Here is a 26,519-nt window from a genome sequence, read left to right on the forward strand (position 1 = left end):
AACGGATCTTGGTTGTCTTGCGTGTGCCGTGAAAACACTATTAGCTTGCCAGATACAAAGGTGAGTAAACGGATCTTGGTTGTCTTGCGTGCCGTGAAAAACACTATTAGCTTGCCAGATACAAAGGTGAGTAAACGGATCTTGGTTGTCTTGTGTGCCGTGAAAACACTATTAGCTTGCCAGATACAAAGGTGAGTAAACGGATCTTGGTTGTCTTGCGTGCCGTGAAAACACTATTAGCTTGCCAGATACAAAGGTGAGTAAACGGATCTTGGTTGTCTTGCGTGCCGTGAAAACACTATTAGCTTGCCAGATACAAAGGTGAGTAAACGGATCTTGGTTGTCTTGCGTGCCGTGAAAACACTATTAGCTTGCCAGATACAAAGGTGAGTAAACGGATCTTGGTTGTCTTGCGTGCCGTGAAAACACTATTAGCTTGCCAGATACAAAGGTGAGTAAACGGATCTTGGTTGTCTTGCGTGCCGTGAAAACACTATTAGCTTGCCAGATACAAAGGTGAGTAAACGGATCTTGGTTGTCTTGTGTGCCGTGAAAACACTATTAGCTTGCCAGATACAAAGGTGAGTAAACGGATCTTGGTTGTCTTGCGTGCCGTGAAAACACTATTAGCTTGCCAGATACAAAGGTGAGTAAACGGATCTTGGTTGTCTTGTGTGCCGTGAAAACACTATTAGCTTGCCAGATACAAAGGTGAGTAAACGGATCTTGGTTGTCTTGTGTGCCGTGAAAACACTATTAGCTTGCCAGATACAAAGGTGAGTAAACGGATCTTGGTTGTCTTGTGTGCCGTGAAAACACTATTAGCTTGCCAGATACAAAGGTGAGTAAACGGATCTTGGTTGTCTTGTGTGCCGTGAAAACACTATTAGCTTGCCAGATACAAAGGTGAGTAAACGGATCTTGGTTGTCTTGTGTGCCGTGAAAACACTATTAGCTTGCCAGATACAAAGGTGAGTAAACGGATCTTGGTTGTCTTGTGTGCCGTGAAAACACTATTAGCTTGCCAGATACAAAGGTGAGTAAACGGATCTTGGTTGTCTTGTGTGCCGTGAAAACACTATTAGCTTGCCAGATACAAAGGTGAGTAAACGGATCTTGGTTGTCTTGTGTGCCGTGAAAACACTATTAGCTTGCCAGATACAAAGGTGAGTAAACGGATCTTGGTTGTCTTGTGTGCCGTGAAAACACTATTAGCTTGCCAGATACAAAGGTGAGTAAACGGATCTTGGTTGTCTTGTGTGCCGTGAAAACACTATTAGCTTGCCAGATACAAAGGTGAGTAAACGGATCTTGGTTGTCTTGTGTGCCGTGAAAACACTATTAGCTTGCCAGATACAAAGGTGAGTAAACGGATCTTGGTTGTCTTGCGTGCCGTGAAAACACTATTAGCTTGCCAGATACAAAGGTGAGTAAACGGATCTTGGTTGTCTTGTGTGCCGTGAAAACACTATTAGCTTGCCAGATACAAAGGTGAGTAAACGGATCTTGGTTGTCTTGCGTGCCGTGAAAACACTATTAGCTTGCCAGATACAAAGGTGAGTAAACGGATCTTGGTTGTCTTGTGTGCCGTGAAAACACTATTAGCTTGCCAGATACAAAGGTGAGTAAACGGATCTTGGTTGTCTTGTGTGCCGTGAAAACACTATTAGCTTGCCAGATACAAAGGTGAGTAAACGGATCTTGGTTGTCTTGTGTGCCGTGAAAACACTATTAGCTTGCCAGATACAAAGGTGAGTAAACGGATCTTGGTTGTCTTGCGTGCCGTGAAAACACTATTAGCTTGCCAGATACAAAGGTGAGTAAACGGATCTTGGTTGTCTTGTGTGCCGTGAAAACACTATTAGCTTGCCAGATACAAAGGTGAGTAAACGGATCTTGGTTGTCTTGCGTGCCGTGAAAACACTATTAGCTTGCCAGATACAAAGGTGAGTAAACGGATCTTGGTTGTCTTGTGTGCCGTGAAAACACTATTAGCTTGCCAGATACAAAGGTGAGTAAACGGATCTTGGTTGTCTTGTGTGCCGTGAAAACACTATTAGCTTGCCAGATACAAAGGTGAGTAAACGGATCTTGGTTGTCTTGCGTGCCGTGAAAACACTATTAGCTTGCCAGATACAAAGGTGAGTAAACGGATCTTGGTTGTCTTGTGTGCCGTGAAAACACTATTAGCTTGCCAGATACAAAGGTGAGTAAACGGATCTTGGTTGTCTTGTGTGCCGTGAAAACACTATTAGCTTGCCAGATACAAAGGTGAGTAAACGGATCTTGGTTGTCTTGTGTGCCGTGAAAACACTATTAGCTTGCCAGATACAAAGGTGAGTAAACGGATCTTGGTTGTCTTGTGTGCCGTGAAAACACTATTAGCTTGCCAGATACAAAGGTGAGTAAACGGATCTTGGTTGTCTTGTGTGCCGTGAAAACACTATTAGCTTGCCAGATACAAAGGTGAGTAAACGGATCTTGGTTGTCTTGTGTGCCGTGAAAACACTATTAGCTTGCCAGATACAAAGGTGAGTAAACGGATCTTGGTTGTCTTGTGTGCCGTGAAAACACTATTAGCTTGCCAGATACAAAGGTGAGTAAACGGATCTTGGTTGTCTTGTGTGCCGTGAAAACACTATTAGCTTGCCAGATACAAAGGTGAGTAAACGGATCTTGGTTGTCTTGTGTGCCGTGAAAACACTATTAGCTTGCCAGATACAAAGGTGAGTAAACGGATCTTGGTTGTCTTGTGTGCCGTGAAAACACTATTAGCTTGCCAGATACAAAGGTGAGTAAACGGATCTTGGTTGTCTTGTGTGCCGTGAAAACACTATTAGCTTGCCAGATACAAAGGTGAGTAAACGGATCTTGGTTGTCTTGTGTGCCGTGAAAACACTATTAGCTTGCCAGATACAAAGGTGAGTAAACGGATCTTGGTTGTCTTGTGTGCCGTGAAAACACTATTAGCTTGCCAGATACAAAGGTGAGTAAACGGATCTTGGTTGTCTTGCGTGCCGTGAAAACACTATTAGCTTGCCAGATACAAAGGTGAGTAAACGGATCTTGGTTGTCTTGCGTGCCGTGAAAACACTATTAGCTTGCCAGATACAAAGGTGAGTAAACGGATCTTGGTTGTCTTGCGTGCCGTGAAAACACTATTAGCTTGCCAGATACAAAGGTGAGTAAACGGATCTTGGTTGTCTTGTGTGCCGTGAAAACACTATTAGCTTGCCAGATACAAAGGTGAGTAAACGGATCTTGGTTGTCTTGTGTGCCGTGAAAACACTATTAGCTTGCCAGATACAAAGGTGAGTAAACGGATCTTGGTTGTCTTGTGTGCCGTGAAAACACTATTAGCTTGCCAGATACAAAGGTGAGTAAACGGATCTTGGTTGTCTTGTGTGCCGTGAAAACACTATTAGCTTGCCAGATACAAAGGTGAGTAAACGGATCTTGGTTGTCTTGTGTGCCGTGAAAACACTATTAGCTTGCCAGATACAAAGGTGAGTAAACGGATCTTGGTTGTCTTGTGTGCCGTGAAAACACTATTAGCTTGCCAGATACAAAGGTGAGTAAACGGATCTTGGTTGTCTTGTGTGCCGTGAAAACACTATTAGCTTGCCAGATACAAAGGTGAGTAAACGGATCTTGGTTGTCTTGCGTGCCGTGAAAACACTATTAGCTTGCCAGATACAAAGGTGAGTAAACGGATCTTGGTTGTCTTGCGTGCCGTGAAAACACTATTAGCTTGCCAGATACAAAGGTGAGTAAACGGATCTTGGTTGTCTTGTGTGCCGTGAAAACACTATTAGCTTGCCAGATACAAAGGTGAGTAAACGGATCTTGGTTGTCTTGTGTGCCGTGAAAACACTATTAGCTTGCCAGATACAAAGGTGAGTAAACGGATCTTGGTTGTCTTGTGTGCCGTGAAAACACTATTAGCTTGCCAGATACAAAGGTGAGTAAACGGATCTTGGTTGTCTTGCGTGCCGTGAAAACACTATTAGCTTGCCAGATACAAAGGTGAGTAAACGGATCTTGGTTGTCTTGTGTGCCGTGAAAACACTATTAGCTTGCCAGATACAAAGGTGAGTAAACGGATCTTGGTTGTCTTGTGTGCCGTGAAAACACTATTAGCTTGCCAGATACAAAGGTGAGTAAACGGATCTTGGTTGTCTTGTGTGCCGTGAAAACACTATTAGCTTGCCAGATACAAAGGTGAGTAAACAGATCTTGGTTGTCTTGCGTGCCGTGAAAACACTATTAGCTTGCCAGATACAAAGGTGAGTAAACGGATCTTGGTTGTCTTGTGTGCCGTGAAAACACTATTAGCTTGCCAGATACAAAGGTGAGTAAACAGATCTTGGTTGTCTTGTGTGCCGTGAAAACACTATTAGCTTGCCAGATACAAAGGTGAGTAAACGGACTTTAAAGTGGTCATGTTTTTGGATACATTTGATATAATGCAGATTATTTTTGGCTTTTCAACTGATATTTCAAGTCTTGATGTCTCGTGTACATATCAATGATGCTCTGTTATATTGTGCAGACCTTAATATACATTGCTGGAAATTTAAGATGGTAGACTACATAATACTGATAAAAAGTTGAATATCTAGAGAATGAAACTTGATATAAAAAAAATTGAAAAATCTGTGGAGCTCTTTCATCTTGGAACATCATGTTGTTTGCCCAGACTTCCCCTTCAACATGTTATCAACAATGTATTTTGTTGAACCAGATATTACCAGTAATAGACGAAGATAAACATACCTTAGTTCTCATGCAAATGGCCAAAAAGTCTAGTAGAAAGCTCCATGGCTGAAACTTTTAATATTCAATTTAAAACATGGAAACAGGAAGCTGATAACATGCAATATATTGTAAAATGTTTTAGTCAACTTTTCTTATGAATTATAAACCAACAGAACTGCCCCAATATTTAAAGTGTGTTTATTATTTATAAATATGATTTTGCAACAACTTTCTTAATTATAGATCATATTTATTTCTTATAATTACTTGTCTTTCAATTTACAGGAGGAAGACTACCCAAGTGTCATGCTTGCTATCTTTATTGAATATCCAACTCCATTCATCACAGAATTCTTTCAAAAAATCGCAAACTTATCATATCCCAAAAACAAGATTGATATTTTTATACATAATTCAGTAAGTCAAAATTATTTTCTTTTTCTTTTTCATGCTTACTGTTTTATTTTGCGTAGATTTTACTCATGTACTGGAAAGACAATACTTGTTTCTTTCAAAATACCCTATTTTCTGTAGATTACATCTCCAATAGAAGTGCATATAAACCAAAAGTTGAGTTTGTTGTATTCTGAATCATTATAATATTAATGTAATGATTAGAGGCTATGATGTTTAGTTTAGTTATTTGCATAATGATATTGATACATTGTATGGAACATCTCGTGAGTACTTCGACTCAGTTCCAGGCCTAGCAGTTGAGCAACAAACACCTTGGCTACAAGTGCTCCTTTCCAGTGCATTATTCTCCCGGATTTGGTGACCAATACTCACTTGGTTCACTCTACCTTGAGAAGTCTGTTCTCAGTTTACAATTAATCATAGAGAATCCTCTGTCATTTATAAAGCATGCACTACTAATAGAACAAATACAGTATTTTCAGGCTTAAATATGAATCTGTTGAAATGTACAACCAAGGATTTATATAAGATATAGATAATTCAACCTATGTACTATTATGTGTGATGGAGATCCCATTCTGTTTTGTCAATCAAAACATATTTCTAACCAGTAGCATCAGAATGCTTCCCGACACTAGAAAACAACCTGAGCTGAGCTGTTGTAAACAATACTCTGAAGAACAAGAATTATTTCTTAATTATTACATTATTTGGTACCTCAAAGGAGATGCCAAAATTGCAAGGCGACAATGTTACCCTGTTTGTATACTACACCAGTTATATATCATTATTCTAGATATTCTCAGTATGTATGTGAACAAAGCTAGAAACGTTACAAACTGGTGATCAACGAAATAATCAAGATCAGATGTTCTGGTTTCTACTACTTACTAAGTCTCATAGCACTAATTAAAACTCCAAAGACGACGATGTTCGTGTTTGTGTGAATTTCTCCAAAAAAAAAGGGTTACAAAGATCAATATATTGTTTAATTTGTTGAAACCACATGTATGTAATATTATTCTGGTCAGTAAAACACATGTTGGTCAGCTCAAACTCCTACAATATTCTCAGAAACGCAGCCAGTTTGGAAGTGTCTAATCAACAGTTGCCCAGATCTACAGGTCACTGGTACTTGTCAATAAACAAAGCTTCACATACAAGTCTAACAGCTGACTTAAATGAAGTACGGCCTCATACATCGCATTTCAGATAAAACATGGTGAAAGAAAACTCATTGGCTAACATCAATCATAAAATTTGAGGGCTATTAACGTTGGATCCAAGATTAATACTGCCCTCTAGTGGCAGCAATTTAAACTTTTGTTTTTTTCAAAATCTGTAAATCTGATGAGTGTAAATCTTCTGATTATTTTCCAGGCTGCGTTCCATGAGTTAGATGTGTCTGATTTTTTAGATGATTACAGTGAAGTGTACAGTTCAGTGAGAGAATTACCACCAAGCTATAGTCTTAGTGAATATGAAGCAAGAAATAGAGGCTTGTAAGACCATTTTATAAACTACATTGTTTGTACTACCATTTATTTTCACTGGCATTAATTTAACTATTTTGATGTTTTAAGTTCACAAACTTGGAAGGTGAACAATTAGTTTTATTGTTTTTTTATATGTTTGAGAAAATAGCAAATAATTAATGCTTACATTATGTACTGCTTATACATTAATGAACTTGTGATCTAAGTTGGCACGCTCCTAAAATTTTTCAAATAAATTTTAGTATTTGACAAACTTAGACATGAACCATTAGAAATACAGTAACAGCAACAACTTTGCAGATTTTTCTGTTGTTGCTGTTGCTTTTTAGCTCCGCTGTCGACTTTGTCGAGCGGAGCTTATCATATGAGTGATTGTCCGTCGTCGTCGTCGTCGTCCGTGTCAATGTTTTACTTTTTCGACTTCTTCTTGAAAACTACAAGCCTAAATGCTTTGATACTTGGTGTATATGTACCTTGGGTAGACCTCTCTTAGGTTTGTTCATTTCATGTTGATATCTTTAATTCTCTAATTTTGGTGAATATTTTTGTCATTTTTGGTAAAAACTGATATTTTCGACTTCTTGTTAAAAACCGCAAGTGCAATTGCTTTGATATTACATCTATAGGTACTACATGTGGACCTCTCTCAGATTTGTCAATTTTGTAATGATATCTTTAATTCTTTAATTTTGGTGAATATTTTTGTCATTTTTGGTAAAAACTGATATTTTCGACTTCTTGTTAAAAACCGCAAGTCCAATTGCTTTGATACTACATATATAGGTACTACATGTGGACCTCTCTCAGATTTGTTTATTTCGTGATGATATCTTTAATTCTCTAATTTTGGTGAATATTTTTGTCATTTTTGGTAAAAAGTGATATTTTTGACTTCTTGTTAAAAACCGCAAGTCCCATTGCTTTGATATTACATATATAGGTACTACATGTGGACCTCTCTCAGATTTGTTCATTTTGTGATGATATCTTCAATTCTCTAATTTTGGTGAATATTTTTGTCATTTTTGGTAAAAAGTGATATTTTCGACTTCTTGTTGAAAACTGTAAGTCCGATTGCTTTGATATTACATATATAGGTACTACCGTAAAATCTGTATTAGAAGCCGCATCCCTAATAGAAGTCGCACCCATTCTTTTTGAAAAATTGAGAACCAAAAAATCATCATCATCATAGATGCTCTAATAGAAGCCGCATCCCCTCTATTGCATTGTACCATTTTAATAGAAGCCGCGGTTTCTAATACAGATTTTACAGTACATGTGGACCTCTCTCAGATTTGTTCGTTTTGTGATGATATCTTCAATTCTCTAATTAATTTATTTTGGTGAATATTTTTGTAATTTTTGGTAAAAAGTGATATTTTCGACTTCTTGTTAAAAACTGTAAGTCCGATTGCTTTGATACTATTCATATTGTTCATTTTCTAATGATGTCTTCACTTCTTTAATTGAAATGTGCATTGCTAACAGCGGAGCTATCTCAGCCGATAGGCTGCTTGTTTTTTTTTGCTATCAGAATTGTGTTTTTATTTATATATTGGCTGTATTGAGATATTCAGATTATGTGAAATATTTGGTGATCTGAATTTGTGCAAAATATGGGAAATACGTACTTGACATTCAAATTGTTGATTGTTTGGACTTCTTATCCCCACTTCCACTCAGAATTGTTTTAGTTACGTTGGTTAATACTACATTGTTTTTATTCGTCAATTTTAAACGTGTTTCGCCATTTCATAAATAGGGAGAAAATAAAAATCATTACCGGTAATTTGCCAGAAAATTGGGAAATTGAAATGTGCTACTGTAATATACGGTACACATTGTGATATGCTTTTAAATCATTATGTAGAATAACTCATTGTTTGAAATTATTCTTTGCTGATGGTGTCGAAAGTGACAATTAATGGCAGCCAAAACAAAATGAAATTTGCTATTGGTGACTATCGAAGGATTAAGAGAATCCCAGTCATCACATTGTATGTTTCAATTGTTCTCACATGTATTGCTTCACAAAGATTTGTCCCTTGTTCTGAATTATCTTTAGATGTAACATTTCAAACTTCCCACTATTTGTTCATATTCAAACAATTATACCGGTACTTTATATAGTAGTCCAAAAACCTCAATGAAGCTTAAGGTATGATCTGAGAGTGCAAGATTTATATTAGAATGAGTGGTTCTATATTTGATGGTAATATTGCTGTGTGAAACACTACCTGAAACACTGTAAAAATTTAGAGTTACTGAGATTTTTTTTGGATAGCTCACTGCATCTGCTTGAATTTTATTTCAGGAAATATTTCCTTGGGTTGAAATGTCAGTATTATTTCACAGTTGACTCTGTGTCACATATAGACAACCCCAACACTCTAAAGTTGCTTATTGAACAAAACAGGTATGTTTTCAACAGTTGTGTTCTTTGACCTGTATGTGTAGTAATTTTTTGCGAAACTATGCCAAAATTATAACATGATGTTCAATTACAGCAAGTCTCAGAAGTATTGGGGCAGCCAATTTGCAAACTCACTAGCGAATTGGCTAACTACTTTGGTTTTGACTAAACAGTTGGCTTTCGAATCTCACTGGCGCCGTCTTGCGGTCACGCCCACTTACGACGAATGTATGTAAAAGTAGGGGACGATCCTCATACTTTAGGAGCTAATCCGCCACGGTCTTACAGTTGGATGGCGATTTCGCTTTGAAATATACCAAGGAAAGGGTTCTATGCTCTTTGTGTCCACACAAAAACGATGAATGAGGTCGATTTTTTCAGCGGTTGGCTTAATATTACCCCAACGGATCGTTTGAGTGTGATTTAATTTGTAGGAAACTGTTTCTCAACTTGTCTATTTAGTTTCAAGCAGTGTTCAAGAAGGTTAACCTCATATAATAAATATCGGTGGATTAATCACATTTATAATATTATCACGCCAGCTGACTGTGGCCTTTTTCGGGCTCTAATCATTCAGGGAATCCAGACATGTACCAGCCTGAGGATGGGTAAAAACATTCTATGTCCCCTAATGCAATATAGACTCGCCAAGAGTGGACGAGATCACAAACTGGCGCCAGCGAGAATCGAAAGCCAACCATTTAGTCAAAAACCAAGCAGTTAGCCAATTCGCTAAGAAGTTTGCAAATTGGCTGCCCCAATAGTTCTGGGACTTGCTGTAACAGAACTTTGAGTTACGAGCAACATATATTTTTATTTTTGTTGAACGTCCACATTTAGTCACTCAAACTTTAATTAACAGTTACCCAAACTTTGATTGATGGGGCAACATCGAATTTTTGTTTTATTTAATGTTTTATGTTTCATGTAACTCAATGTTTGATGTTACAATTTGGGCGTGGTTTCTCAAAAGTGGGCATGGTTGCTGAAATATGGGCGTGGCCACTCTTGTAACTTGATGTTTTTGTAATTTGATGTCCATAACTTTAACAATTCATCATCCTGTTAACTTCACACATATTGGTCATGCTTATTTTTTTTGGATGTGTCTTGAATCAAACTACAGCGGTAAAATGACATGACATCACAGAGCTGTTGTGTATTATCCAGTTTTATCATACATAGTTTCACGATCTATATGTAATGCTAGAACAAATAGAGATGATTTTGCAGCAGATTTAGAACTTGATGCCCCACTAGATGCATCTACTGAAACTGTTAAAAACACTCACCTGCTCATTCTTGGTTGAAACTTGTGGACCACTTCATAGTTCATAGGAAAAGTATGATATTACATGTGCTCAATTTAAAACTAGTCATTCTGTTTGTTTAATTACGCTTTTGAAGTTCTGTAAATAATTTTGCTAATGATTTTGAAAAGTGTTATTTGGTCTGAAACAAAATAACTCCGTCCATAAGTAGGTATACTGTTTATATATCCTTATGTGAATAACCCATCACCCACTAAAAGCCACTACGGACAGTCAATATGAACGATGTATAACTGCATCACCAGGCTGTGTGTTGAGGGAATGTTTTGGTTGCTTTTGTTTTTTCAGGCCTATAATAGCACCATTAGTGTCCAGACCTGGTAAACTATGGTCCAATTGCTGGGGTGCATTAAGTGATGATGGTTTCTATGCAAGATCAGATGATTATGTGGATATTGTAAAAGGAAATCGAAAGTAAGTTACCACCAGTGAGGGCGCTATACTCAAATCCTTGCTTTTTCTCTTCATTACTCCCATGGGATGTCAATTTCATGGAGTTTAAAAGGACACTGCACCAGTTTGCCCTTTAACAGAACTGACTTTGAAGGGATCAAAATGGTTTTCCTTAAAATCAAGATGAGTCTGCTTGTTGACAGCTGAGAAGGTCTTCAAGAAAAAAATTGTATGGGACTGTAAAAGTGTCTTGAAACACAAACAAAAATTGCCTTTTTTACACTTTTTTTTGTTAAATGTGAATTTTATATCACCATAAATATTGTAAGATGTTTATCAAAATCTCCAAATCAATGCATCAGCACACTATTCGCATCACAACAAATTTCTTGTTAATAAGCCTGTTTATTGTTTGAGGCTCATCATGTGAAATAAAAAACTTAATGTTCATTTGACACTCATATTATGTTAGTTTTCAAGTTCAATAAATCAGACCAAAACTGTGCTTGTTGAACCATATGATTATTAGTTAAGTTCAGTCCGCTTAGGATACAATCCTGCAAAACATAGTCCATGAGAAATGCATATATCTACATGTATGACTAAAAGAAAATTTAAAATTTCTGAGATGATGTACCGGTAAATTCAAAACGGAGCTATTCACAATAGAAATACAATTATTTTTACCTGTTTCCTGTTAAAGTTTTGTCATGTTTCCCAATTTTTTGGCTTCTATGTGTATAGCAGTTACCCTGTCTTTGTTTATGTATTTATGTGCATGACTGAAAAACAAGCCAAATTTATTTTCTGGTAATATTATAAACTTCAAAACTGTGGATGACTTTGTTTTCACTTTGTTCATCTCAAATAGTAAACTGATATTACACGGTAGTTAAGTTTTTTGTATGAGAGGCTAGTCTGGTATTTTGAATTAATTTTCAATATGTCTCCAATACTCTCAGCATATGAGAGTTTTAAGCTTTGTTTGAATAACGTTATGACGTTGTTTGTTAATTTTCAGGGGTGTGTGGAATATGCCGCATATAACTAATCTGTATCTGGTACAAGGTGATGTTTTCAAGAAACACAAAGTATCATTTATTTATAGTGATTTAGATGCGGATATGGCGCTAACCAGACATCTCAGGGAAGCGGTAAGTCAAACATTAATCATCAGGATTTTTATGAGTTTATAAGACTTAAATCGTGACACTGTAATAAATTTTTCGGCGATTCGCTTCGCTAGGATTGCCCTTATAATCATTTTTGTCGTTTTGTGTGTGTGTGATTTCCAGTGTTTTCACGTATTATTTCTTCTGTGATTTTTTTTGGCTTGGCCAATTTCTTTCAAACTTGCAGGTAGGTCACACCTTCACCCCAGTTATTAGGAAAAATCTGAAAATTTTTTTTGGCCCACTGTTGCCGTAGCAACAGCAAAAAAACTGATTTTTGGATAGCTTCACGCCAAATGTATCTCCTTCTACAAATTTGGTATAAAACACCTCAGACATAGCTCATTCTACTCGAATTGGGTGTGGGCACAAAGTTACTATTTGAATTTTTTATATCTTTTTTCATTACCGAGAAATTTGACCCCAAAGTTGGGGTAACTTTTCACCAGCAACAGCTTTTAACTCCTCTGTGATAATAGAAAAAAAAAACGCCAATAAAATAACGGAAGAGCCAAATTTAACGCGTAAAAATAGAACGCGTATTTTGACCTCTATGTGGCCAACCAATGGCTGGACACTATACATTTGCGGTCGTTGCTAAAAAGCCCCGCGTCCATCGCCTGGCGATGCTCTTCTGTTTCACCCCCTCCGGAGTGTTCTACTTTCGCAGCCCAATCGCAGGTTTTTCGAAAAACGTCGAAAAAACACAAGAATTAGTAGAAATGTTCCTATTACAAAACCACAGTCAGCTGGCATCGGTGATAGAGGGAAGTTGTGCAACCAAATTTGCCGAGTTCACAGTTTTTGGCAGATAAAAAAATCACTAAGGCAAAAACTCATGGTTTTTCAGCATTTTTGTAATAAAGAAATTATTCTCTATCAATAATCCGCCCAAAACAGGAACATTTCTACTGTAAAATCTGTATTAGAAGCCGCGGCTTCTATTAAAATGGTACAATGCAACAGAGGGGATGCGGCTTCTATTGGAGCATCTACACATATGAGAAATGATGAATTTTTGGTTCTCAATTATTCAAATAGAATGGATGCGACTTCTATTAGGGATGCGGCTTCTAATACAGGTTTTACGGTACTAATTCTTGTGTTTTTTCGACGTTTTTTGAAAAACCTGCGATTAGGCTGCGAAAGTAGAACATTCCGGAGGGGTGAAACGGAAGAGCCAAACTTAACGCGTAAAAATAGAACACGTATTTTGACCTCTACGTGGCCAACCAATGGCTGGACACAGATACGTTTGCAGTCGTTGCCAAAAAGCCCCGCGTCCATCACCTGGCGATGCTGGCACTTTTGAGACATCACGTCGTAAACTTGCTACTTTCTTTCCATCCTTCATCACAGCATACGGTCATGTGGATTATTTTTCTGACGTTGAAGAAAAAACATTTTGCCGACCTCAAGTCCATCACGATAACCATAATGAGGCATGCCGACGATGGGAACTTGTTGCATCATAATTTTGTCATGTGTGTGGGTGCGTGAATAAATCATGTTAATGAGGTCGACCAGAGTTTATTTTCAGTCTGTTTTTTATGTATCGCTGTTTGGATATGTTTATGTATTCACAATAGTTTGTAAACATTTCACATCAGTAATAAAAGGTTTATTTGTTTCATAACCCTGTCTGCTATTCTTCAGTAATTACGATGCGATGTATCAATACGTGCATGAACAAAATAATGCTAATGAGGTCATCGCCGTCTTGGATTACAAGCGGTAGTTTTTCTCGGCCATTTCGACTTGCACTGATCACGGTTACTAAAAAAGTAACCATGCATTGATTACAATACTTACCATACTTTGTAGCCAGTTTCAGTGAGTAATACAACTTCATTCGCTGACATAAAACAAGTTTTATTTTTGAAATTTGACCCTGTGTCTTAGTGTTCCCACAGTTCTTGACCGAGTTCTCACGTTTATTGAAACTTCGCATAAATCAAGAAATAAGTACTTGAACAAAATGTACGAAAGCATTCCTTTATTTGACCTTATCATACAATCACAAAAACAACTTTTTTAAAATCTTTTTTGGGGTGGTCCTCGGGTAAGCGCTCACCCCCAATTTTTCCTGATTTTGTATGTTCAGGCCCCTGGGCGTGTGCCCGGGGTAATACGGTACAATACCTCAGACCACCTAGACATTATTTGTATATTTATCTTTGCATAAATGTGATCAGCATTCACTTACTACAGTCATCACTAAATACAAAGCGTCACATACATATTTTGAAACTTCGCTGGTGAAGCCGAAGCATCATGTCTGGTTGGCCCAAGCGTCGTGGATTGTGATACTGACACTGGACAACAACTTCATTTCCCTTAGGGGTATCATTAACAACAACTTGTTTATCTCACTTAGGAGGTATCATTAACAACAACTTGTTTATCTCACTTCGGGGGTATCATTAACAACAACTTGTTTATCTCACATAGGGGTATCATTGACAACTTGTTTATTACACTTAGGGGGTATCATCAACAACAACTTGTTTATCTCACTTCGGGGGTATCATTAACAACAACTTGTTTATCTCACTTAAGAGGTATCATTAACAACAACTTGTTTATCTCACTTAGGGGTATCATTGACAACTTGTTTATTACACTTAGGGGGTATCATCAACAACAACTTGTTTATCTCACTTCGGGGGTATCATTAACAACAACTTGTTTATCTCACTTAAGAGGTATCATTGACAACAACTTGTTTATCTCTCTTAGGGGGTATCATTAACAACAACTTGTTTATCACACTTCGGGGGTATCATTAACAACAACTTGTTTATCTCATTTAGTGGGTATCATTAACAACAACTTTTTTATCACACTTAGGGAGTATCATTAACAACAACTTGTTTATCACACTTAGGGGGTATCATTGACAACAACTTGTTTATCTCTCTTAGGGGGTATCATTAACAACAACTTGTTTATCACACTTAGGGGGTATCATTAACAACAACTTGTTTATCTCACTTAGGGGGTATCATTGACAGCAACTTGTTTATCTCTCTTAGGGGGTATCATTAACAACAACTTGTTTATCACACTTAGGGGGTATCATTGACAAAAACTTGTTTATCTCTCTTAGGAGGTATCATTGACAACAACTTGTTTATCACACTTCGGGGGTATCATTAACAACAACTTGTTTATCACACTTCGGGGGTATCATTAACAACAACTTGTTTATCTCACTTCGGGGGTATCATTAACAACAACTTGTTTACCTCACTTCGGGGGTATCATTGACAACAACTTGTTTATCTCACTTCGGGGGTATCATTAACAACAACTTGTTTACCTCACTTAGGGGGTATCATTGACAACAACTTGTTTATCACACTTAGGGGGTATCATTGACAACAACTTGTTTACCTCACTTAGGGGGTATCATTGACAACAACTTGTTTATCTCACTTAGGGGTATCATTGACAACTTGTTTATTACACTTAGGGGGTATCATCAACAACAACTTGTTTATCTCACTTAGGGGGTATCATTAACAACAACTGGTTTATCTCGCTTAGGGGGTATCATTAACAACAACTTGTTTATCACACTTAGGGGGGATTATAGACAACAACTTGTTTATCACACTTAGGGGGTATAATCAACAACAACTTGTTTATCTCACTTAGGGGGTATCATTAACAACAACTTGTTTATCTTAATTAGGGGGTATTTATGTATGTGTCCAACATGGTGGAGTATGGTCACCTGGTGAACCCAGAAACCTTCTCAGATTATTTAGAGCAAAAACATCCAGACATGTATCAGATGTTTGATAATCCAGAGGTGAGTACAGTGATTACTATTCAAGGGTAGATAAATCTAAGGGTAGTCTTGTATTGAAATGTGCAATTAAAATCTCATTGAAATCTCACATTATGCAGGTTTTTGTCTTTCTAATTGATGTCCAATTCTTAATTATACATTTTGTTTCTCATTCAAGGACTGGGAAGAGCGATACGTACATCATGATTGGTCAAAACAGTTGATGCCAAATGCTAACATCTCAATGGTAATTCTGTTTATTGTTTTTTACACATTCTTTTTGTTCATGATTTGATAATGGAAAGGATATACAGAATTCTGCAAATTTTACTATGGCTATGTCATTGTCATGGTAACCCAGTGAAATGTATTTCTACTGATATGCAAGTGATATGATGTGTCTCCATCTCTGGTGGTCAAAAATACATTTGATTCTGTGCACAAGGTCTTCATAATATATCAATGACAGAGTTATTAAAGCTGCATACCAAGAAATCAATCCATTCTTCTAAATAGTTTTGCTGGTTAATACTGACAACCATAAAAATCTGAATGACGGTATAATGGATTGTGTGTTCGCCTTACGTCAGAGAGCTTTTGGGTTTCATTCCTAGAGCTGACTCTTTACTCAGTTTTATAATTCTCAGAACAGTCTGCTCTGCTTTTCAAACATGTAACAGACTCAAACAGAAGGCCAATTACACTGGCCGCGATTCATTCACTAACGAATTTGACCTGAATGTCACCGTGACTTTCTTGTCTTGAAGACCTAAACGTCACCGTGACTTTCTTGTCTTGAAGACCTGAACTCACTGTGACTCTTGTCCTGAAGACCTGAACATCATCGCGACTCTCTTGTCCTGAAGACCTGAACGTCACCGTGACTCTCTTGTCATGAAGACGTGAACGTTGCCGTGACTCTCTTGTCTTGAAGACTGGCTGTCTCTGATTAAATTAAAAAAACTATGGTTGTTGCACTACAAATCTAGCAGATTTCTGTTAGTAAAGACATTAATTATTCCAAAACCAATCGCACCCTACTAGATATTCAGTACAAGTTGGTACAAGTATGTCTTTTGATTTGGTCAAAATGGACGTAGTGCTCATGGCAGTTAGGGAACACATAGCTGTTCATAATTTACCTATATAAATCTTGGTACCATTTCTTTTTTTGTACAGTCTGATCTGTGCAACACATTAACCCTTAGAGTGTCAGATATCTTTTCCTCCTAAAAGTCAGTGCAATTGTTTTCCGTTTTTGTGAAATTGTCACTAAATTTCATCATCATTTTGGTCAATATTGTAGTTTTTGACCAAAAGATTTGTAAATTTGAATCAACATTTTATGTGGTGAGAAGCAGACTATGGTACTCAATAAAAGTGTTAAGTTATTTCTATAGGTGTGTGCATTGCATTGTGAGTAACGTTATCTACATGTCTTATGTGTGTGTCATGGCGACTACAACCTTTTAAAGCGAGAGGGTCATCACCTGCACGGGAATTGAGTCCCAATTGATGATAACAACACACGCTAAGAACGCAAAGGCTCATGGGTAGATGTTTGTTTGTAAACAATGACATGCTATGGCCACCTGACTCATGTGTAGGTAACGACTCCCCTGCTTTAAAGTAATTCACAGTATATTGTAAAATGTATTCAAATGTTTGTTTTATTTTCAGCCATGTCCAGATGTGTATAGCTATCCACTGATGAGCGAGACATTTGCACAACATTTAATTGAAGAGATGGAATATTATGGTCAATGGTCAGGAGGGGGTAATCAGGTATGTAAAAGTGGCATTTAGTTTGTGCATATTTATTTGGCTTATTTGTATATTATTGATCATGTGATATGATATACATTTGTGCATTTTAATTAGGTAATTTGCATAAATGACCAATTGGTTTATAATAATATATTCTATAAACAGTACATTGCCAGTTTAGTTAAATCATGTAATAAAGATATTATTTCAAAATGTTTGTCAAACAAACAAAAATTATTCAAGCAATAGTTTTCTGATTGTTTTTGTTGGTTCATTTTGTCATTTGTTGGTTGTGCTGAATATATTGATAACTTTTCAATTTCGTGAAACTGTCTGAACTTATCATTTGATTTTGAAAAAAATAATACAATGTATTCGGTAAGGGTATATAGTTTACATGTGATAGAATGATATTGAATCTTATCTTCAATTATATTCCAAAAATTATTTCTAATGTAGTTCAATCTTTGCCCTCTGATGTCGTCCAGTCTCTATATGTAGCTGACGTGAACTTAATCTGTGCTTTGATAGTAGCCAAATATCTTTCCATTGTTTGATATAAATACATATATTTGGTAAATTTGTGTTTTTGTTGATCTACTAAAGTATCATATGCAAGACTAACTGGTGCATTCCTTATTTTTGGTAGTACTTAATTAATGTTTGTGGTCTTGTAGTTTACATTTAGTAGATGTCGATGGAATGCTAATTTGACAATTCAATATACAAAGTGTTTTTTATCAACTTTTATAATTTACATAATTACCTCAAAGCTGACATTATGGTTTTTGCGCATTTTCATAGCCTCATTTGCATAAATGTTTAGATATATAATATACATTATGTCCCAAAGATGTTATGAGTTCTTGAGGCTGTAATATATCTGATTTAAAACATAAATATTATTATTTTTTACTGTAAATAAAAAGTTAAACATTGTTTTGTTTTTCAAGGATTCTAGACTTGCTGGTGGTTATGAAAATGTTCCAACAAGAGACATCCATATGAACCAGATCAACTTTGAACAACATTGGCTTCATTTCATCAAAGAACATGTGTGCCCAATACAAGAAAGAGTTTACCCTGGTTATTATTCAAAGGTAAATGATCTTCTCATATGTCTGAACACTAATTTAAAACAACTACATCTGATATTGGGATTCTGTTATAGTCCCATTGTATCATTCTTCTTTCATCGACTGAGTTAGTCATTAGTTGCATGTTCACAGTCTCTACCACAAGTGACATTTTGTATTACATTTCAAGGTAAAATTTATTTTTTAAATACACTATATTATTCATTTAGTAATTGGTTGGACAGATGATTATATAAATGAATAAGATAATGTGAAAATCCAGAAAATGTTATAAATATTTACAGAGACATTATACACAGAATGTCCAATCCCTGAGTACAATGGTGTCAATATCTGTACTGAAACTTTCCATGGAACGTTCAGTGTGAAATATGTGAATGTAATCACCAATGTAATTTTGTCAATACAATTTTGACAAAAGAACAGAAATAAAATTATAAAAAACATTTTCTAGTTTATAATAAGTGAAGTCGTTATTTGTCTTGTGTTTTTGGTACGACTGTTTATGCTAATTAGAAATACAAAGATATTCAAATTTATCCATGGTCAAGACTGATTAAACACAATCAGTGCTTGGAAAATTGGAATTTTAATGCACAAAACATCAAAGTGTTTTCTAACTTGACACAATAAGACCATCATTATACTGAAAACAAACATTCAAAATACAGTCAAACATTAGTTTGTTAGTGTTAGTGACCACCTCTATATAAAGACCACCTGTCTATAGTGACCACTTTTAGGCAGTCTCAATGGATAACTTGTGAGAAATTTGTGTATAATAACCACCTGTTTTGTGTGTCCATCCTTTCAGCAATATCTGTTCAAATTAACCAAATAATAATAAGCATTCCATTTTACTTACTTGATTTTGTTGTAAACAGTATTATCTCATCACTTCCTGGACAAATATTATCTCAAATGTACGAGTTGAAGATCGATATAAAAAACTAATCCAATCTCAATATAAGGACCACCATAAGGACCATTTCAATGAAGTGCCTTGGCTGGTGACTATATATAGGTTTGAATGTATGAACAAGCACTCTACGACCACACAACAAATCCTCATGGCTATAATAATTTATGTTCTTTCTTTCTTGCAGGCTAATGCTATTATGAATTTTGTGGTTCGGTATAAACCCGATGAGCAAGCATCTCTACGACCACACCACGACTCATCAACATTTACTATTAATGTTGCTCTTAATAAAAGAGGTGTTGATTATGAGGTAAGCAAATATGAAAGCAGGTTCCTGATTGGCTTGATATTTAGGAGTTCTGGATAGGTAGCCAATCATATGCACTCTTTTAAGTTATAGCTAAATATTTCCAAGCATTGAGGTTACCTGATTCAATACAAAAGGCAATAAATGTCACCAATAAATGTGAAGTGTTGTCACATGACACAAATGTCACCAGTGAAGTCAGTTGTCACATGACACAAATGTCACCAGTGAAGTCAGTTGTCACATGACACAAATGTCACCAGTGAAGTCAGTTGTCACATGACACAAATGTCACCAGTGAAGTCAGTTGACACATGACACAAATGTCACTAGTCAAGTCAGTTGTCACATGACACAAATGTCACCAGTGAAGTCAGTTGACACATGACACAAATGTCACTAGTGAAGTCAGTTGTCACATGACACAAATGTCACCAGTGAAGTCAGTCGTCACATGACACAGATGTCACCAGTGAAGTCAGTCGACACATGACACAAATGTCACCAGTGAAGTCAGTCGTCACATGACACAAATGTCACCAGTGAAGTCAGTTGACACATCATGCAGTGCATGATTTATAATAATAAATTTCCCCAAAGTAGACGTTTATTTTGTTTTATTTTCAGGGTGGTGGTGCCAGGTTTATTCGTTATAACTGCAGCGCCATTGGTATGGATGTAGGGCACACGTTGATGCATCCTGGTCGTCTCACTCATTTCCATGAAGGTTTACCCACCACTAGAGGGACACGGTATATCATGGTGTCATTTATTGACCCATAGATCTCCCTCAAATCCATAAGATAGTAGAGGTTATGCAGCAGTCTTGCCTTCATGGATTCAGTTTGTAGCATTTTTGGATGTATTTCCCATCGATTTGTACCCCAATTTCAAAATTAAGCTTCTTGTTTAAAATTTGAAACCATATACTGTAGTTGTCTGGGTAAGTGCCAAGGGTCTCGAACATGGAAAATTGTCAAAAAGTAGGGGTGGGTGTATGCCCGGACATCCCCTACAAAAAAAACGAAAATTGACAACACACAGATCAAGCTGCGACAGGGAATAGAATGGCAAATGAAAACATACAATGAAATTAAATGAACAATATGCAACATTAGAAGTATAATAAAAGTAATTTATTGCTTATAATGTGATAAATAAACCAGAAATAATAAAAATCGACAGTGAGGAATCATTTAAATTAGGATTTCCCCGCAAACACGCCCAATATGCGTCAAAATTAACTAAAATGTCAGGGGTTAAACTGTATAAAATTATTTCCAGTTTTGACAAATACTTGATCAACAGTCATACACAAACAATAATAATTTACAAATTTACACAGTGAAAATTATTAAAATTCATAGTTGTTTGAAAATTGTCAAAAAACTCCATTTGTACGTTCATTAATTGCCATCTTCGTCAAAGTCAAAACTCTCAAAGTCCAAGTTAGCGTCACTGTCGCCGTCCAACAAGATTCCTACAGCTTCGTCCTGAAGTTTATCGGTGTCGTCATACACAGTTTGGACTTAGTACTTTTAAGCCACAGATTTTGCTGTCTGTCAGCTGAGCATGTCTTATCACAATAGACATCTGCTGTACTGATTGGGTAAAAATTACATCACTACTAGTGTTTCATCATAGAGGTCGGGCCATCGGCATGACATTTCAAAATTGTCATGGATGAATTCATTCCAGTTATGGATTCGCAAGCGACTACAACATATTTTATAAAGTCAAAACAGTATTGCAACATTGCTTTCATTGCCGATGACGCTAAAGCCGAACGAGTACAACACCTTTTCAGGGCCACAACTCATTTCAAAAAGACAACTACTGTTTCTGCTTTAATATACATTTTGTAGACTTGCTGACTGGTATAACTCTGATAAAGAAATCTTGAAACATAAATGTAAATTACAAGAACAGCAGTGCCCTGAAGGCAGAACACGAAATTACCTATTTTGCTGTCACGGCTGTTCCGTGTTCACCCCACATTTTACGCAATTGACGTTTATTTTTCAAGACTTTTTATCAGGATCAGAACAGAATGCAAGGAAGTCAACTGTTAATACAACAAACAAAAAATAGATTTTTTTTATTACAAGTTTAGAAAAGTCTCCCCTAGGCGTATGCCCGGACATGGCCTCAATTTCTTTATTGTATCAAAATTGGGGGGTGGGCATTTGCCCGGGCATGGGCGCTTACCCGGATAAGTACAATATATATGGTGCTGTATTGATATTTTACTCTTTCATTGACCCAGTGATAGGTTTGGATAGATTTCTTCATTAGAAACATCAAAAAATGGTGGTTGTTTTTTGAAAAGTCTGCAATCATACATCAAGTTTAAATTCTTTTAAAATGCTCTAAACTGAAGCCATGTGAGCTAGCAGAGACTTTAAAGGGCAACTGTTATCGCTGTGTGGTGTTGTGTGGTGTACTGTAAAACCATTTATTTTCACAGACATTTTATTTCACTATTTTGATGTTTTGGGCATATTCATGAATTTGTCAAGTAAACATTGAGTTTTATTGTTATTTTACATGTTCACGTAGATTTAATTTAGCTGATTTTACTTATTAGTGAAAATAGCGAAATTAAAACCCAGTGAAAAATTAATAGATTTACAGTCTATGACAAATACAATGTGTACACAAAATTTGAACACGCACTGCACTGCAAGATGGCCGTAATGCTTATATTAGTGAAGATTTCTTGGTGAATGGCGCCCTCTCTGTTTGCAGGTGACTACCATAGAACGTTAGAATTCATTGCTAACAAATTACAGTAAGGAGAAGTTTAAAGTTTTGTGAAACATATCTTAGCTTATAAGATTCCCATGTGTCAAAAATAATAAAATTATAACTGATTCTAACAAATTCTGTATGAAAACAGATTTTGTATCGCCTATTAATGCTGTCTTATGCCGTTCAGCTATCCATTGCTACCTGTGGAGAATTTCAGCCAATTGGAAACTAAAATATTTGTCTTTATGCATGATGGCTGCAGATATTATATTTTTAAAACAATTGTGAAAAGTCAAAGACATGTAAATCCAGCCAGAACCTTTCAGTGCCAGCATTTTAATTGTCTGTTGTTATATTGTGAATCTTTTAACCTTTATGATAATTCTTATTAGTTGCTTTGCTTTGTGTTTTTTAATATTTACATAAAGGAGATTGTGGACTGTGATGTTATCCATTGTGCCTTCAAGCATGACTGGTTTTATAGAAATCTTGGGTTGAAATGACATTTCATTCATTATTACTCTTAATTTGTTCATAAAACGTGAATTTCATTTTTACCAAATTACAAATTTCATAACTATGGTAAGATGTTTGTTCAAGATCACTATATCAATGTTTGTTTTAGAGGGCACACTGCTGTCATCATTATTACTATATAACAATAGCACAATCACCTTTATGTTATTTGTAGACAGTGCATGCTAGAATCATTAATATTAGGCTTAATACTAAAATGCAGTTGAATTTTTGTGATGATTGCCATTTTGAAATTTTTTTTGCTGCTTAGATACAGTCTGTATATGAAGCAGTCGTACAAGCTTCACTTGATCCCCAAATGTATTTCTGTTCTAACCCATAGATCAAATCTCTGTGTAAGTGATGACATCTAATACTTACACAAGTTTTAATCAATTTCATACAAAAGAAATGTAATTCTCTTTTATAATTTTTGACAGTGGGTAAATACATCTTTAACAGAAAACATTGGTGGTATATATTATATTTTTTGTTCAATTGCTGCAGCAATTTTGATGTCAAAATTTAATGTTTTTTTCTGCCAATTTTTATAATAATCGTTTTGTTGGTCTTTGTTTGTGTTTTCAATATACTCCCTAGGCATATCACTTTATTAGTGAACCCGGGTTAGTTATTTTCTTTATATAGCCTCCTAAGTTGGTGGTAAAAACAACAGTACTCCTCAGATTTTTGTGTTTTAATACATTTCACTTGGTGCTATTCAAATTCCTTTTGGGATTTTTTTAATGGAAAAAACGTTTTAATTCTTCTGCCAGTTTTAAATTATGTAAATGTAACTAAAAATATTAGATAGCATTTAGAATTGTTTTTGAAAGATGAGGCTTTAGATTTGTCTAATAATGAAGTGTTATACAAACAAAAAGTAGTTTCTCATAGTATATCTTACTGCCTGAATATGCAAGCTTGTAGCAAAGCAAAGAGGGAAATATTTGGTTGGATATTGTTTGCCTGTCCATTCAAGTTTTGAAAATGTATTTTTGTGCAAGATGCAGTGAATTTCCTAGAGGAATGATTGTTTTTTATAGAAATTAATAATTGTATTTACAGAACATTCACCTCCAAATCACTTGGATATAGAAGCTATTTGGTAACACTTATTACCCATGAGTCTTTGCAGCTTTCCTTAATTATTGGCTGATTTACTGTTTTCTCCTGTCAAATTTACATTTATGCTTTCATGAAATTCATTGTACAAATTTATTTTTTATTATTCTTATTACTTAATTTATGCCTTGCTTCATTCAACCCCAAAATCATGATTAGCTTTATTACTATTAAGTTAAATAATGCATAGGTCATACATCCTGGTACAGTACGGAGGTCAGAGGTCGTACATCCTGGAATAGTACGAAGGTCAGAATTTGTACATCCTGGTATAGTACAGATGTCAAACATCTTGGCACAGTACAGAGGTCGTACATCCTGGAATAGTACGGAGGTCAGAGTTTGTATGTCCTGGTACAGTACATGGGTCAAACATCCTGACATAGTACAGAGGTCAGAGGTCATACATCCTGGTCCAGTACATGGGTCACACATTCCAATACTTATTTAGTGTCAGGCCAAATGATTGACATGTCTTCAAATTCAAATTCAAAAAAACAAACTTGAAACAGAATATATTACTTTATTTAGCTGAAAATTTAACAATGGTTTTTTTTTATTTTCCAATATTTGTACTAACCAGGTATTTCCCTGCTAGCCATTTAAATATTTGATTGAGTAGGGTACAAATGTACTTTAAAACAAAAATGATAATAAATTTATTTTTGAAAGATGATTTAAATTACGGTTAACAATGAATGTGTTAGAGCAATAATAAGGAGTTAAGGGTCTATGCTGCCATGAAGGTGAAAGTTGGTGAAATTTTTGAGGACTTGTAACATTTTAAATAGTAAAGGTACAAACAAATGCAGCATTGGTTCTCGTTTTTCCTTTTGCTTATTCACCTTACTCTAGTATTTGAAGTCTAAAACTAATAACAAGTTTGACTTAACTGATGTGAACACAAAGCAGCAACACATGTTTAATCGTTTCAGCAAAATATATATTGTCTTCAAGAAACATTTCTTTTAATCTAATTTTTCTGTGCATGCATATTGGACGTTTACACCTGAAAACTTATTAATAAACTGGACTTTATCTATAAAATAGTCATTGTTAGAGTAAATTGCTTTCAGTATGGAAATCTGTTTTGTGATTTGTGTGAATAGTGAAATGGTGGTTTATGATTAGAATAAATAGTGAGATAGGGGGTATATGATTAGAATAAATAGTGAGATGGGGGTTTATGTTTAGAATGAATAGTGAGATAGGGGGTATATGATTATAATGGATAGTGAGATAGGGGTTTATGATTAGAATAAATAGTGAGATAGGGGGTATATGATTAGAATGGATAGTGAAATGGGGGTTTATGATTGGAGTAAATAGTGAGATAAGGGTATATGATTAGAATAAATAGTGAGATAGGGTGTTTATGATTAGAATAAATAGTGAGATAGGGGTTTATGATTAGAATAGTGAGATGGGGGTTTATGATTAGAATAAATAGTGAGATGGGGGTTTATGATTAGAATAAATAGTGAGATAGGGTGTTTATGATTAGAATAAATAGTGAGATAGGGGTTTATGATTAGAATGAATAGTGAGATAGGGGGTATATGATTAGAATAAATAGTGAGATAGGGTTTATGATTAGAATGAATAGTGAGATAGGGGGTATATGATTAGAATGAATAGTGAGATAGGGGGTTTATGATTACCGGTAGAATAAATAGTGAGATAGGTGTTTATGATTAGAATGGATAGTGAAATGGGGGTTTATGATTAGAATGAATAGTAAGATAGGTGTTTATGTTAGAATGAATAGTGAGATAGGTGTTTATGATTGGAATAAATAGTGAGATAGGGGTTTATGATTAGAATAAATAGATTGGGGTTCATGGTTAGAATGAATAGTGAGATAGGGGTTTATGATTAGAATAAATAGTGAAATGGGGTTTATGATTACAATAAATAGTGAAATGGAGTTTATGATTACCGGTAGAATAAATAGTGAGATAGGTGTTTATGATTAGAATGGATAGTGAAATGGGGGTTTATGATTAGAATGAATAGTAAGATAGGTGTTTATGTTAGAATGAATTGTGAGATAGGTGTTTATGTTTAGAATAAATAGTGAGATAGGGGTTAATGATTAGAATAAATAGTGAGATAGGGGTTTATGATTAGAATGAATAGCGAGATAGGGGGTTTATGATTAGAATGTATAGTGAGATAGGGAGTTTATGATTAGAATGAATAGTGAGATAGGGGGTTTATGATTAGAATAAATAGTGAGATAGGGGTTTATGATT

The 26,519-nt window shown here is 35.7% G+C and overlaps 1 protein-coding gene across 1 annotated transcript; it reads left to right on the forward strand.

The window, feature by feature from the left end:
* The first annotated feature begins 3,721 nt into the window (after positions 1 to 3,721).
* LOC102806723 (procollagen-lysine,2-oxoglutarate 5-dioxygenase 1-like) lies at positions 3,722 to 25,311 on the forward strand. Its single transcript, XM_085508652.1, has 13 exons — positions 3,722 to 4,286; positions 5,044 to 5,175; positions 6,556 to 6,677; positions 8,989 to 9,090; positions 10,707 to 10,832; positions 11,833 to 11,965; positions 15,681 to 15,800; positions 15,958 to 16,026; positions 17,460 to 17,564; positions 18,500 to 18,646; positions 19,750 to 19,875; positions 20,500 to 24,572; positions 24,599 to 25,311. Exons 2-12 carry the CDS (start codon positions 5,065 to 5,067, stop codon positions 20,653 to 20,655), a joined length of 1,317 nt encoding a protein of 438 aa, XP_085364778.1. The 5' UTR covers positions 3,722 to 4,286; positions 5,044 to 5,064; the 3' UTR covers positions 20,656 to 24,572; positions 24,599 to 25,311.
* The last annotated feature ends 1,208 nt before the right edge of the window (positions 25,312 to 26,519 follow it).

The sequence above is a fragment of the Saccoglossus kowalevskii genome, chromosome 15 (assembly GCF_978046115.1).
Source record: "Saccoglossus kowalevskii chromosome 15, keSacKowa6.1, whole genome shotgun sequence".
NCBI classification, from domain to species: Eukaryota; Metazoa; Hemichordata; class Enteropneusta; family Harrimaniidae; genus Saccoglossus; species Saccoglossus kowalevskii.